Source organism: Camelus ferus, chromosome 5 (genome assembly GCF_009834535.1).
Source record: "Camelus ferus isolate YT-003-E chromosome 5, BCGSAC_Cfer_1.0, whole genome shotgun sequence".
Lineage (NCBI taxonomy): Eukaryota > Metazoa > Chordata > Mammalia > Artiodactyla > Camelidae > Camelus > Camelus ferus.
The window spans coordinates 37,660,112-37,676,446 of NC_045700.1; the positions used below are offsets into that span (position 1 = coordinate 37,660,112).

The 16,335-nt window shown below is 32.6% G+C and overlaps 1 protein-coding gene across 3 annotated transcripts in view; it reads left to right on the forward strand.

Annotated features, from left to right (window-relative positions):
• The window catches only part of SLC4A10 (solute carrier family 4 member 10), a 250,809-nt gene that overhangs the window by 64,373 nt on the left and 170,101 nt on the right, over positions 1-16,335 (forward strand). For 2 of the 3 annotated variants that reach the window (XM_032479570.1, XM_032479569.1), the window contains exon 1: positions 667-1,278. The exons of the other annotated variant lie outside the window; for it this stretch is intronic. In XM_032479570.1, coding sequence (XP_032335461.1) covers positions 1,198-1,278 — 81 coding nt within the window. In that variant the 5' untranslated portion in view covers positions 667-1,197. Of the gene's footprint in view, positions 1-666; positions 1,279-16,335 lie in introns of those variants that run through there. 3 annotated transcript variants of the gene reach the window in all.

Here is a 16,335-nt window from a genome sequence, read left to right on the forward strand (position 1 = left end):
TCACAGGTATATAAATAAATTGTAGATATATAAATAAAGTGTTCACTAATTTAAGCTATACATAATGCGAGGGCTGTTTTAGGGAAATATGCTGTGTTTCGTGTCCTAATTTTGAATTCAATTAAATTGATTATAATTTAGTCTTTGTTTATTTAAAAATATTACCTATTACCTTTAATCACATGATAAAGAGAAACTATTTCCATTTATAATTTTGAGGATATTGGTTTTCTATTAGACTACTTTATCTTAAAATTCTTTGATTCTACTGTGTTGTAAAAGAGAAAGAAAGCATTACAAGTACCTTGATGAACACAAATGAGATGCAATAAAAAATCATAATAAAAATGCCAATAACTTAGGTTTCATTCGGTTTAACCATGCAGTTTAGAAATTTGATAATAGCACTTCATCTTTTGTATGCTAAACTCTTCAGTAAATATTATACCTTTTATAATAATATAAAAGATATTTTGATTTGAAGCATGTTGGTCTGAAGAAAATAAAAATGAAGTTCCTGAGAATTAAAAAGTGAATAAGTCTTTACCTATCTATTTATCTACTGTTATCTATTTATCTACTGTTATACCTGATTGTCAAAGATTTCCAGAATAAAAATTCATCATTTTAGGAACTTCTAATTTTGATGGGTTGGATGAGTGGTGATACAATTTGGAGGGAAGAAGAGTCCTTTAAAAGAGAGAACAATTTAGCTTTTTAAGTCATTAAAGCTTAGTCATATATAGAGTAAACTGCCTAATAATTAAGAACTGACATTTTAACATGATATTTGCAACAGACACATTGGACACTTAACTAAATATAACGTTGCTTATTTTTAAAGGAATGACAAAAAATCAAACTTTCCTTGACAGTGAAATCTTTATGGTATCAGAAGTGGGAAACCTAAAATACGTGGCTCATTCTCTGTTTGGCTGATGCAGAATTGCTCTAAGCAGTAAGCTTACTGTTTTCAGACAGCATTAGCAGCTTCAGCAAATACAACTGTGTCATCCTCCCTTAATGCGTGGTGTTTGTAACTGCAAAGGGGAGATGATAAACAGCATATGAGATCTTATATTTCATGATGAGTTAAAAAGATACTGATGGACAGATTTGCTGTTTGATGTTTTCTTCACTAGCCCTGAAGATGCTGAGACATAGAGATGGCTGTGATTATCTTTTCTAAGACAGGAAATGCAATCTTTAGGGGTTTCTGGAAATAGAAAGGTCATGCAGTCTGGAACCTGTGAGCCTTTTCAATCTCTAAGTCATCAGGTATGACCTCATGAATTATGATGATACTATTAGATTGCAGAGTTATTGTTTTTTCTAGTTCTGAGTCATTTAGATTATATTAATCAATGTAATATTTATTATCAGATTCTTTTTAGGATCTTTGAATAAGTAATATTTATAGCAATAGACACCAGCTAAACAATATGACTTTTAGAAGTATGTGTGTGTATGTGTTCAAGTTTCTGTTTAATTTAGCTTTTTATGGGGAAATGGGGAGTAAGGAAAGAGATTCTTTGTATGTGATTAAGGGCAAGGTTTAGAGCTCTACAGGTTTTTCCAGATTAAGCCTGAATATAGTCAAATTGTATCTTTTATTTTGAATGATAAAAATAGCATAAATTGTTCAAACTGGTAAGGATACAGCATAGCTAGTTGCTTATATATAATGACACATTAAAATTTTTATCTGGGATTTCTTAAGCATAGAAACAGATGTTGCTACTATTGTACTGTGCAATCACACAACAACCCAAGTGTGATGAGTGGAAGCATGTTTATCAGCATCTGAACTATAAGCTATTTTCCTGAAATCTATTTTTAGTGTCTAAACTGTTTTAAAAGGCATTGCTTTTAATTCTTTCTCAGATCTATTGAAATAATGATGCTTTTGGCCTTCTTACTGTAGAGATCTGCTGGGGCATTTATAATAGATGAAAGCAGGGGAGAAATCTGTTTTGTTGTTTTGTTTTTTACAAAAAAATCTTGTGACATATAAGCCTGTTTAAGATTTTTGACCCAGAGATATTGCGCATTTGTTTCCTTTCATTTTCAAAATGAAAAGACTTGATTACATTAAACATAGTAACTACAAAGAGTAGGGAATCATCACAGCAAAGAATTTGAATTTATATACCCATTTTATCCTGAAGCTCTGCTATTTATTTTAAACCATTTTAACCTATTAAGTTATAATACATTTAACTTTGGTTTGTTACAGAATTACATGCCTCGGTAAGAAACTGTGTCTGTGTTTAACATGCAGTTTTTGAAGGAAATTTATTTTATTTTTTTAGGTTACACATATTTCTGCCTCAATTTTAGAGAACTTGGCAGATACTTGACAATGTATTCCATATTATATGAGCAAAAAAGAAATGAAACATTACAGCATTTCTCAGCAGAAAGATAGTTTTGTCCTCTTGATTCTGTAGCTTGATTAGGATTTAATGCCTCATCAGGGTAAAATGATGTATTAAATATGAACATGTTTTTCAAAAGACTGAAGTGGAAGTCTGAAACAGTGATTTGATTCAGTTGAAGGGTCAGTTTCTCCTTTTTAATTAAAAACACACTAAAAATTATACCTACTGATATTGGCTATAATTTATATGTTATTCAGGCTACTTAGCCAGCTTATATTCTTATTAGTAGGGAAGACTGCCATATTTTTAAGCTTGATTAGTTTTGGAATGATTTGAATATACCTTTTAGTTGCTACAAAACCTGTTTAATCTGTTAGAATTTATTTCCAGTATTTGCATGTATTAGTCACTATGAGTACATTCTGTTTCTTGGCATTGCTTTGGGATTCTTCTAGGTATTGGTTTCACAACATCCTGCTGGATTTTTCACTGTATTTATGACCTTTCAAAAGAACCAAACCATAAAGATTTTTGGTTACTTCCCTTCACTGGCATTTAAATGGGGATATCTCGATTTTGTGAGGTGAAAAACTACTGTCTTAGAGTTGTTATTTCTTTTACAAATAGGGAGAAAATTCCTCTCTGTTGCTATGCCAAAATACATTCTATTAAAAAGTAAAGATTGGTTAGAATGTTACAGACATTTAAACGTAATGTCAACCTTTTTTCCTGTGTGGCAAGATGTTCTTGACCTTTTGAATAGTGAAACTGATTATAAATCTGCCCAGTAACATGTAGTCATCTTAACAATTGGTCATCTTCTTTTTATAATGGTTGCCTCTGCCGGTACCATTTTACACATGCATTTCGTTATACATTGTAAAGGTTTCTGAGGGTAAGCTGTCTGTAAATAACTAAGTAGTTGTTCAGTTCAGTGAACGTTATGTGAAGGCTGGTCATTTGCCCAATTTGATATGAGAAATACAGAAAAGAAAAAGTTGTTTACTGCTTTTAAGGAGATTATGAGAAAATGTACATTATGAGCTATACTCACAATTTGAATTGAGTTTTTGAAAGTGGTATACTACAATCAGTTTTAATATAACTCATAAACTGCTAAGTCCTAGGATGAGTTACATATAACTCTTTTTTTTCCCCTCATATAAATTTCTTGGAAAAATAAAAGATTGGATCAAACTGTATAATCAAGTGTTTATAATTTTGACAACTGCATTAACTTTTTTTTTATAACATATTAAATTCTTTTTAATTTATAAACTGGGGGCATTATAAACTGTGAAGCAATAAGATAACTTTATATGTTTTATAAGCCATAGTTTTCAATTTGAGAATCAAGGTAGATCTAGCCCATTGGTGGGAGGCAGAAGCAGGGACCCCAAGAATCAGCTCAAAACAGTGATGTGACCAATCCAGTCTAATTCCAGGCTAGGCATAGGTCATTATGTATATGGAAGGGGGTTTTGACTTCACAGGGACTAAACTTTGGGAATAGGGAATAGCAAGTTTGGGAGTGTTTGATGTTAGGTAGGTCATTTGGGGGAGTCCTTTGAATTAAATGGGGAGGGTAAGATTCACCTTAGGTTCAGAGAAGGGGACTGGGAGAAACTAGTAGGGAAGTATACTTTAGCCAGCTGGCTGTTGGACATCCAGGTACTACTCTCTTCTCTTTCATACCAGTATGCTTGGCTGAAAGTATCAAGGAGGTGGGTAGAGAAAATGCAAAAACTGGGGCATGATGCCCAATATGCCTGATTTCTTAAATTAGAGCAATAGAAAATTGGTTTGCAGATTCTTCTGGTTTGTATAGTATGGTGGTTAAACATTCAGATTGCCATGTTCACAAAGTTTAAATCTTAGTGGCATCGCTGTTTAATCTTGGGCAAATTACTTAACCTTTTTGGGTCTTAGTTTCCTCAGTTGTGATATAGGGATAGTAATGGTGCCTACCTTGAGAGTTGTGAAGATCAAATGAGTTAATGTATATACAGAACTTGTAAGAGTACTGGTATATACCAAGAATGTTATTGCTGACATTATCTGTTGGCAGACGTTATCATATACACTCTAAGAACTAGGATACGCTATTAGCAGATGTTCATAATGGTCGTCATGTAGTTCAGTTTTGACCCCTCTTCCTCATTCTCCTTATCCAATAAGAAATTCAGTCAGAATTGGTGCACTGAAATAAAGATGGTTACAAAAAGGCAAACAAAGAAAAACATGCTACAGCTGATTAAATTCTAACATTTACTGACTACAAGAATTGTGACTTGATGAAAAATTTTGTGTTTAAATTTTTGCATCTGCTTACTAGCCTGATTTAAACTTTTATTAGGATTCGGTGTGTGTAGATCTTTTGCTTTCCTATAGTATACCAACTACTTCATGACAGAAAGATTACTGGGCCTTGGGCAAATTTAACAGCAATGTCAAGTCTTTTTTAGTAATCATTGAAGATTAAAATTGAGGAGTAAAAATCAAGGTCTAAATAAAATAATAGAAAAAGTTATATAGCTTGGGTTTAATAATCTGAGTTATTTTTACAATCATCAAAAATGTCCTGGATAAAAACTTCACTGAAAGTTATACACAACTTGTTTTAATAATTTTATTTGTTAATGAGTATTTTTATTCTAGATGAAAGGCTAAAATGAAATATGTTATAAATACAATACTATATATGAATAGAATAATTCAGGTTCCTATTTGATAGCGAATAATAATCTGAATTGCTGATATTTATTTAATGTAAAAATATCAATTTGCTTAAAAATTGTCAAGCTCCTAAGTACAAGTGAGTAATTTGATATTTGGGTAAAATCTTAATCTAAGGCTTAATCTTAAGTGTTACATTTTGTGACATCTTTGCATTTTGGTTCTCTTCTCTTGAGCAATATTCTCAATGTGCAGCTATTTCCCCCATACTGGCACAGGGCCAATCACATCTCAGCACAATGCAATTTGTTTAAACAAACAAACAAAAAAACAAACATTACAAAACCCTACAGTGTTCCAATAAGTACAGTACTAGGCAAGGATATAAAGATCTGAAGGTCCTTGCCTTCAGATAGTCATGGATAGTGAATCACAAACACGAAATACAAGTAACTATGACAGAATGTGGGAAGTAGGGAGTGCCACTGAGATTCAAAAGAGGGATGAAAGAATCATAAAGTATTTTGCTGTGAGTTCAGTTGGCAGAATATTTCAAGCTGCCTGGGGAGAGGAGAAGAGAGGTTAGATGAGGAGTTGGGGAATTACGGCATGGAAGCATCTGAAGTAGACCTTGACGCCTGATCAGGATAGGGGAAAAGTCATTTGGGGCAGAGGAAACATGAACAAAAGTTGGGAGGCAGAAAGCAAATAATATATTTGAATAGCGTGGAGTAGTTCATTTTGGCTTATAGCCAAGTGGGGTAGTTCAGACCATCACAGGGAAGATTTGCTGAGACCAGATAATGAATCTTGAATATTGGATTATGTTTTCTAAACTGAGAACATTTCTGCACTGAACTACTTATTCTTGGGAGAAAATGAAAAAAAAAAAAAAACAAACCTCAAAGAGCAGTACCTATATTTTTGCATTCATTTTCAGAGCTCTAACCCTCTTGAGACTTTGAAAATGAAAATTAAATTCCTGAGTAGATTTAGTAGTTAGTAGACAAGGCAGGGGGTAGAAGCAAAAGGAAATATTTTAATAAAAGTCTCTATCAAAGTTGCACGTGAGAGCATTTCTCAGTCTATCCACAACCACTCAAAAGTCCTAGATTTCAGATCCTAAGAGACCTCCTGCTTGTCCCTGATGTAAACTCTATTTTATTGGTAGGTAATCTGATTTAGCGTTGGCTTAAATATTTTTTAACATTTCCTAGACCGAGGACAATCAAGAGGGATCATTTTAATACAATGAATATGCATGTCACTATGGTGAATATTTGGATAATAAGGATTCGTCTAAGGAAAAATTGGAAAAAGAAATTGCTATTATAATCATGTTGGTCACAGGGATATTTTAGCTTTGCTCTTTGGTAGTATAGGAATGATAAAGTAAACCATTGTTGCTAATACTTTAAATATCACTTTGAAATCTTTACTCCATATACCAGAACTTATTCAGTATTGCCCAGGGGTAGAAAAAAGCTGGTAACATCCAAGAGCAGATTTCCTTTAGATACGACATCTGGGATGGGACTTTTGTTATCAGACCCTGAAGGATGACTTTTGTACATAGGAATTGTGAAAAAAATGGAACTGAATACTCTCATTTAGTACATCATTCATATAAAGTATGTCAGAAGTAAAACTCATGGAATTCTACAAGTGTGAGTAAAAATGAAAGCAGCCACAGTTGCTCTTCTGGCCCTTTATTTAGATCAATAGCAGACCCATATAAGTGAGAACACTCTGCTTCCTCCTGTAGAAATCTGCATTATTTGAAAACGTATTTTCTGGAAGTTCTTGTGAAGTTGTTCATATTAATCCTGTGACTTAACATTGCCTGGGAAAGAGCCACACATATGGTAGGAGCCCAACAAATTTTTACTACTTGTTTAAGAATCATAGACCCATTTCTGGGAGAAACCTTGAAGATCATTGGGCTTTGGGTTGCTTTAAAACTTTTAAACTTTTAAACATTTAAACACTTCTTTCCTCAGAAAAAAACAGGTAAAAGACACTTACTGAAATGATCCTTTCCCTATCCCAAGCCTTTTAAAAATAATAATACAGGAATATAAATAAGCTAAAAAGATAATTGAACATTCCTTTTCAAACTTCTCTTTCTAAAAGGCAGCAGAGCTTGGTTTCAGTGAAGTACATTGCAAAATATGCTGCATACAAATGTATACCATCTATTTCTATCATTCCGTTTTTCAGATTTTACTCAACCTTGTAAGAATGTATTTATTGAGTCTGTTGTGTAGTATGGAGGGAGGCAGTACAGCACAATAGTTAAGAGCTAGATTTCTAGAGCTGGACTCCCTTGTTTGGAGCCCCTATTTTCCATTTACAGGCAGTGTTTATTTTAGTAATGTTACCTAATCTCTCTCTCTTCCTCACTATTATCATCTGTAAAATGAGGATACTGCCAATCTCTAGGTTTGTAATGAAAATCAATGGAATTAATGGATTAATATAAGTAAGTTACTTGAAACAGTACTTAGCTTAACAAATACTAGTTATTATAATTACTCTCCACTGGACTAGGTAAAGTTGAGAAAGCTACAAAAGATGAAGATATAAAACAAACCCATCTCTTAAAGGAATTTACATTAGAGTATATGTAAAGTATTATATATATATATATATACACACATACACAAACACACACATATTTAGAACATATATATGTATACATACACACACATTATACTTTAATTATATATAGTATGCTAAAAAGAAACTGAATAGCTTACCTAAGATCAAAATTGCCAGCAAAGATAGGATGATCAAACCAGGAGGTCTAACTCTAGAGCTCTTGTTCTTAACCAGTCTGTTATACTGCTTAGGGTTATATACGCCTGAATTAGATAGCATTGTATAGGTTAGTGTGTTCTTAATGTCAAATTGAGATGAGAGATATCAAGGTAAACTGAAGGGGGGTGGGTATAGCTCAGTGGTAGAGCACATGCTTAGCATGCACAAGGTTGTGGGTTCAATCCCCAGTACCTCCATTAAAAAAAAAAATCAAGGTAAGCTGAAAGTGCTATGGAAGACTTCATGGAAGAGTTGTGATTTGGCTTTCATTGACTTTCATATGACACATTCTTTCTGATCTCTCTTCCACCACAAATAGTATATGTAAGGTCTTTAGCACAGTTTCTACCATTGGTGCTCAATAAATTATAGTTGTCATTATTGTTATTATCATAATCTTTGTGATAATTTCTTCTCAATATCCCCTAATTGGTGCAGTGTACTATTTAAAAACCGTGACTCTAATCTATACTCATGACTTAACTTACCCGTCAGTGATTCTTAATTGTAACTATGCATCAAAATGAAATGTTTAGCTTTTTAAAAATATTGATGCCCCAGGCTTATTTCAGAAGTACTAAATAAAGTCTTTGGAGATAGAGCCTAGCTTCTACATTTTCAGAAATCTTTCCAAGTAAATCTAATGGGCAGCCAAAATTGAGCTGCTGCTTTACTGGTGATCAATTCCAAATCTATAGCTGAAATCTACATCTTAACCTCTGTCTAGTGTTCCAGACATTGCATCTTGTTAGACATCTCTGCTGATTTATCTTATAAATATCTCAAAGTTGGTATCTCTCATAGTCAACTCATTATTTTATCTTCAAAACCTCCTTGTCTTTCCTAGCATGATGACTTGAAATAATTTTCAACTTTTTAATCTCAACCCTAGATTCAGTTGCTCACCAAGTTATGTAGATTCTTTCTCCTAAGGAGTCCAAAATTTACCTTTTCTTTCCATTTACCATTGTCTTGATCTCTGTGTGAGTTCACACGCATTTCTCATCTGGACTATTGTAATCATTTCTTAATTGGTATCTCTTTTTCTTCCCATTGCTCATCTTCAAAGCAACCTACTCACCACTCAGCTGTCAGAGTATTCTTTCTAAAATGGAGACCAGGAGCAGGCATTTGTCTACTTAAACTCCTTCTAAGGCTCTCCATTTCCTTCATGATTATTTTCACAGTTCAAAAAAGTGAGAATATATGATATTTATCTTTCCCTGTCTGACTTATTTCACTTGGCATAATGCCCTCAAGGTCCATCCATGTTGTTGTAAATGACAAGATTTCCTTCTTTCTCATGGCTAAATAATTGCATTTATTTTATTCATTCATTTATCTGTTGATGGACACTTAAGCTGTTTCCATATCTTGGATATTGTGAATAGTGTGGCAACAAATATGGGAGTACAGACATCTCTTTAAAATAGTGGTTTTATTTCCTTTGGATATATAATCAGAAGTGGGACTGCTGGATCATATGGTAGTTATATTTTTAATTTTTTGAGGAATGAGGAAATGACATTTAAACTTAGCCACCTTTAGTTAAGCTTAGTCTAAATTATACTGGTTAGATAGAGATACGCTCTCTCCATCCTTTTAAAATGCTCTTCTCTTTGCCTGTAATGCCTTTGGTCCCTCACTTCTCTTATTTTTGCCTGCCTAACTCTTTCTTTTGCCTCAAGATTTATTTAGATTAGGCCTTGCCTCCTTTTGAAACATTCCCTCATCCCTTAAGAGTGAATAAGGTGGCTTTTTCTTATGTTCTTCTGGATTCTAATATTTAGTTTAAATGAAGCACAATACATGTTGTATTGTAGTCATTGACTTTCCTGTCTTGACTATGAACTGCTTAAAGTCAAGTGTGTCTTTTATTTTTTCAAAGCCAGCATTAATATAGTTCCTGACACATTGTAACTACTTAATAAATTTTTGTTGACTATCAGAATGGGTAATGAGTATGAAATATTCATGGAAAATATGGCCTGCGCCACTTTGGACACCATTAGGAATTCATATTAGTTGAGGTGTATATGTAGGGTTGGAGCAGACACTGAAGTGTTTTAAAGTTAAATTAAGGAATTTTAGATTGTATACCTAACTAATATAATGCCTTGCAGTGTAGCACATTTCTTAAAAGTATTGACCTGCCTTCAAACCCAGTGTTTGCCTCTTAGTAGCTGAAACTTCCTGGGAAGGTTTCTTAGCCTCTTTAAGTCTCAGAATACTCAACTGTTTTGAAGACTTTTAATGAATAAAATTGTGTAAAGTTCTAGCACTGTGCCTGGCAAATTGTAAGCCTTACAATATTACTACTTATTATTATTGCAATTATATGCGACACTGAGAAAAATCAGACAGCTAGGGAGCTAAAAGTTTCAAAATGTAGAGTTAGAATTATGCAATGATAGACCATTCAGGTGGCAATCAGAAAAGCAAAATTTTAGCTCTAGCTTTGCTATTGGCTTACTCTAAAGCTTGAATGTGTCTTAATTTGCTCATACAAAAAATTACAATAAAGTAGTAGTATTAATGCTTTTCTCATCAGAATGTTGTAATCATTTGAGATGACTAAAGAAAAAAAAACTTTCAAATTATGAAGAGTAGGGATTTATATTCCTTGACATCACCGATACCACCATGCTTTTGTACGGCTATGCCATTTGCTGGAATGCTCTTCTTATTCACCTTTATAATCTTACTTATCTTTTAAGACTCAGTTTAAGCATCAGTTAGTGAGATTTGATGGTCATTTCTATATCCCTTAGAATACTAAGCTTACCTCTGGTACAACATTTACCATATATAACATTTGAAAAAATAAATACTTTTATGTCTTCTCCCATAGAATGTAAAATTCTAGAAGGTAAGTATGTTTTTATATTCAGTATTCCCACTACTAGTACAGATTCTGGCATATATTAAATTATTAGTAAATATTGACTCAATAAGTGGATTACATTATATAAATTTAAGAATACTAAAGTATCACTTAGAGCAGCAAAAAAGTTTCTGTAGCAAATCTGTTTCCTGTGAACTGGAGATTAGAAAAATGTGTTAACAGTTATAGTGAACTATAATAGTAGCAGAATAAATATTAGTAATAGAATAATAGTAATAAGAAAGTATTTTTCTGGTTGATATTTTCTGAAAATATCCAAAGATGAAGGAAAATAAGGAGACTTCAGGTACAGCTATCAGATAGAATACACACAGCTACTTTTCCTTTCTCCTAAAATCCTATGAAAAAGACAATGGTATTTTTAACTTTTTCTCTATACCAAAACTAAATTAAGGTGGGGAGAATGGGAGAGGGATAAAAAGCAGTAACAAAATTTTGTGAGCAAAAATGCAGAAGGAAAATGTTCAGTGACTTGTCTAACTGAGAAAACAGAATTGTAAACTGGTAATGGCAAAATTGAGAACCAGTCCAGTTTATACTGAAGCAGCCTGAGAGGCACCAGGTACCTCTGAAAGAGAGAATCAAGCTGCTAAAGTAAAGAGTATTGCATTAAAATTCATATACATTTCCTGATCATCTTGCTCCTTTACTTCAGCCAACCAGGCAAGTATCTCACCTCTACCTCAGCAGTAGACTAGAATTTTATTCTATGGAGAGGGTGAAATAGAATCTCTTTGGACTGAGTAACCCAGGAACAGCTGTGGTCATAAAGCACTGTATTAAAAACAGCTTCAGTAAGAATACTGCCATCCCAATTCTCTCCCTCCATTTTGCTCCTAGAAAGCTGGCAGCTAAGCCTTTATCTACCGGACAGAATAATGAAGGATCCAGCTGTACTCTAACCAGCTCAGGAGGAAAGTTGACATCAGGGTTCCCCAAAGAAACAGCCTAACCAGACTACATCACTTTATAATATGCTCAAAGTTGAGAAACCCTATCCATATACTCCAGGCTTCCAATTAGGTTTTTGGTTTCATACTTTAAAATTATGAGCACAAAACCAAAGACCATGAGACCTCTGAGGAAAACTTCCAGCATAAAAGATAGAGGCCAATGATTTTTTGGATTTAACACCAAGAACAGAGGCAACAAAAGCAAAAATAAACAAGTGGGATTACATCAAACTAAAAAGCTTCTTCACAGCAAAGGAAACCTTCAACAAAATGAAAAGACAACCTACTGAATAGGAGAAAATATTTGCAAATCATATATCTGATAAGAGGCCAATGTCTAAAATATATAAAGAGCTCATACAACTCAATAGCAAAAAAAAAAAAAAAAAAAAAATTCCAGTTTAAAAATGGGCAGAGTACCTGAATAGACCTTTTTTCCAAAGAAAATATGCAGACGGCCAATAGGTACATAAAAAGATGCTCAACATCACTAATTATCAGGGAAATGCAAAAAAAAAAAAAAACCCACGATGAGATATTACCTCACATCTGTTAGAATGACTATCATCAAAAACATAAGAAATAACAAGTGTTGGTGGGAATATGAAGAAAAGGCAACACTTGTGCACTGTTGGTGAGAATGTAAATTGGGGCAGTCACTATGGAAAACAGTATGGAGACTCCTCAAAAAATTGAAACTTGAACTACCATATGATCCAGCAATTTCACTTCTGGGTATTTATCCAAAGAAAACAAAAATATTAACTCAAAAGATATATGTATATATATCTCCTAATGCACATTGCAGCATTATTTACAATAGCCAAGATACGGAAACAACCTCTGTTCATTGACAGATGAATGGATAAAGAAAATATAGTGTATATATGCAGTGGAATATTATTCAGCTATAAAAAGAATGAAATCTTGCCATTTTCAACAAGATGGGTAGAATTTGAGGGCATTATGCTAAGTGAAATAAGTCAGACAGAGAAAGACAAATACCATACGATCTCACCTATATGTGTAATCAGAAAACAAAAAAAATGAGCTCATAGATACAGAGAACAGATTGGTGGTTTCCAGAGGTAGAGGATGGAATGGGTGAAATGAGTGGTATGATGCGTATAGTTCAAAATACTGTTGCATATATGAAAGCTAAGAGAGTAGATCTTAGAAGTTCTCATCACAAGAAAAAAATTTCTGTAAGTATATATGTACACAGATGTCAACTAAATTTATTGTGGCGACCATTTTGCAATATATACAAATATTGAATCATTATGTTGTAAACCTGAAACTAATATAATGCATGTCAATTATACATCAAGGGCAAAAAGAGACCAAAACAAATAGGAAAAAGAAAACTATTCTATCATTAATACCCTTAGAGAGATAAGATATTGTGCTCATTCAAGAAAAAGGGTGTTATCACACAGGAACATTGAAAGAATAAATGAGTCCTTGGAAATTAAAAATATGATAGCAAAAATGAAAAACTAAATAGAACTTATGAAAGACAAAGATGAAGTACTCTCCCAGAACATTGAGAGGAAAGGGAAAAATAGGACAGAAAGAATAAGAAAGTTGGAAGATACAAGGTCCAGTATCGGAGATAGCAGTTCTATAGAGAACAGGGAAAAAGAGAGAAGAAATAATTCAAAATAAATTTTGAATCTTTTGAGAACAGAAAGACATGTTTCAAGATTTAAAGGGCACAGTAATTGCCCAGAACAATAAATAAAGGTATTCATATACCAAGGCAAATCATCATGAAATTTTAGGAGACTAAGATTAAAGAGATCTCAAAGGCTTTCAGAATGACAATCAGTAAACTTCTATCAAGACTGACAAATAGAAGGCACAAATTCCCAATATTAGGAATGAAAAGGAATATTATTATAAACCCTTCAGACATTATAAGGATAATAAGGAGTACTAGGAAAAACTCTATGTATTTGTCAACTTAGAAGAAATGGATTAATTCCTTGAAAGTAACATATTACCAAAAGTCACCTAGAATGAAATATAGTCTTATAATATTTAAATTATTTGTATTGTAGTTGGAAGTATACTAGATTATTTACGAACAAGAAAAGTGTTCCTTGAGATGTGATTCAAATTCTATTTTGCTGGCATTAGCTCTTCCCATCTCTTCCAATGAGAAGTTCCAATTTTATGCTTTCCAGGCATACTCTTAGAGGTCATCTAGTCTAGTATCTCCCCAATGTAGAAATACCATTCACAATATCACAATATGTCTGATCTTTTCTTGAACAAATCCAGTGATAGAGAGATAACCATTGCACACGGAAGGCCACTCCATGTTTGGTAAGTTATGTTTAGAGGTATTGTTAAATTATAAGACCACCTTTGTATCCTCAGGATTTATCTGTCTATCCATCTGTATAAAACAAATGGATTGAAATCATAGGAGGCAGATTTTGGTCTCATTCATTTATTCATTCATTTACTCTCTCATAAATAAAATATTAATTAACAATTATTCATTAATGAATTAATTATACAATATACAGTCATTTTTCTGTATAATCACCATTTTGCATGTGAGGAAACTGAGGCACAAAGAACTTGCTCAAAGTCACATGACTAAGTAAGTAGTAAGTGTCAGAACTGGATATGAACCCCACAGGTCTGGTTCTAGAGATTTTCTTAGCTACCACTCCACTTCCTCTTATGGACCTCAGTTTAGTGTCTGTTGACAGTATGAATTTAATAAATGAGAGATATCTATAGCTATAATGCTAGCTATAAATTAATTTTGGCTATTTCTGTTATATACTAAGTAGAAAGGCAGATTAATCTCATGTATTTCTAATAATTGGAGTTCCGTTCTTCTAAGTAGTGGACGAAATTCTCAAGTCTCAGTTATACATAGGTTTAATTCAGATAATAAATAGCTTTTAGCCTTTTGAAGGGAATAAATAATTGAGAAAAATAAGTTATCATCAACAGTATTATATACATTTTTACTCATTTTTTTCTTTTTTCCTCATTTCCCATTTCAAAGTTAATTTCATTTTTTCTGTGTTTAGGATATTTTAATTTTCTTTCGCTATGTCCTTTGAATTTTGAGATAATTAGAAAATTTAAGAGCAAAGCTTTTTCCTGTTCGGTTTTGTTCTTTCACAGATCTAAGGGGGAAAGTAAATAAAATGGCTCTTCTCCATTCCCTTTCCTACATTGTTGACATTTGCTTAAACTTGCTGTTAAATGTAATAGAGGTCAATTTTTTTAGTAAATTACATGACTACTCAGATTTCCACCACTTTACTAATGATATGATGAAATATATCACTAATAAACTATCACTGAGGTTAAAGAACTGCTTAGATTTGCTTATTTTACTTTTTAAACTAATTATTTAACCACTACATTTTTCATCACTCAAGCGTACCTGAAGTATCTTTTTACTGCTTGTTTTCTTATCATTGAAGTTCATCTTCTAATGTTTTATTTATCTTACTCCTTAGTACCATTTTAGTTATCTAAAAATACCTTGAAATTTTCCTGTTTATTTAATCTGTAATGCCTTACAAATACTATTTTATTATTTTTTCTCATTGACCTTATTTGTTAGTATTACTAATATTAGAAAACTTCTATCTTTAGTTTGCAAATTATGGAATATTCAAGTCCAATTTATCTGTGAATCATTAAACTACAGATACTATGGGCTTATTTAAGTTTAAATAACTCATATAATTGACTGTTGTGTATGTAGGCCAACTCAGAACTGTCCTAATTTATGATAAGCAAGCTAAATACTTGTGCAGTATTCTGATTTTGTGGATTCTTACAAAGCTTTAAAGAACAAGCTTTTATTCACAATGGAAAATGTAGAAATTGCTAATTTTATTTAAAAATTTATAGTATACCTTTATCCCCTTCCTTTAATTGATACTTATGTCTCGCACAAATCTATAGTATCTCAGCAAAAATACCAGGATTTGGAGTGCAAGAATGGAGAAAAATATTAATATATGGGAGGATTATGTGTTATAATTCATTTGTATAATCTAAGTTGAAGCACAGATAGGTATTGAACACAAACATGACCCTTACACTGAAGAAGAAAACAGCTCAATATAAAAAAATTCAAGTATTGTAGAACTAGAAAGGGTCTTAGAGATCATGAAGTAATTTTTAAATTCATCTTATTTTTATTTTATTTATATTTATTTATGTCCTTCAGTTTCTTGACTCAAGATTACTTTTGCGTCTCAGACATTCTCCCTGGGATCATTTTATTTCTTCCTGAAGCATAAACTTAGAAGTTCCTTCAGAAGGATGCCTTGATGATAAATTCTCAGTTTCTGTGTCTGAAGTCCCTTCTTGAATGATAGCTTAACTGGTTATCCATGTCTAGAATAATAAGTATTTTTTTCCCCAGTATCCTGAAGATATTATTTTATTGGTTTCTGTTTTTATTAGCTTGTTATTCCTTTGTAAGGAATCTTTTTTTTTTAACTTGCTGCTTTAGAAATGTGCTATTCTGCAGTTTCACATGATATGTGTCTGTGTGAATTGCCTTCTAATTATCTTGTTTGTGATTCATTGTGATTCCTGAATCCAAGGA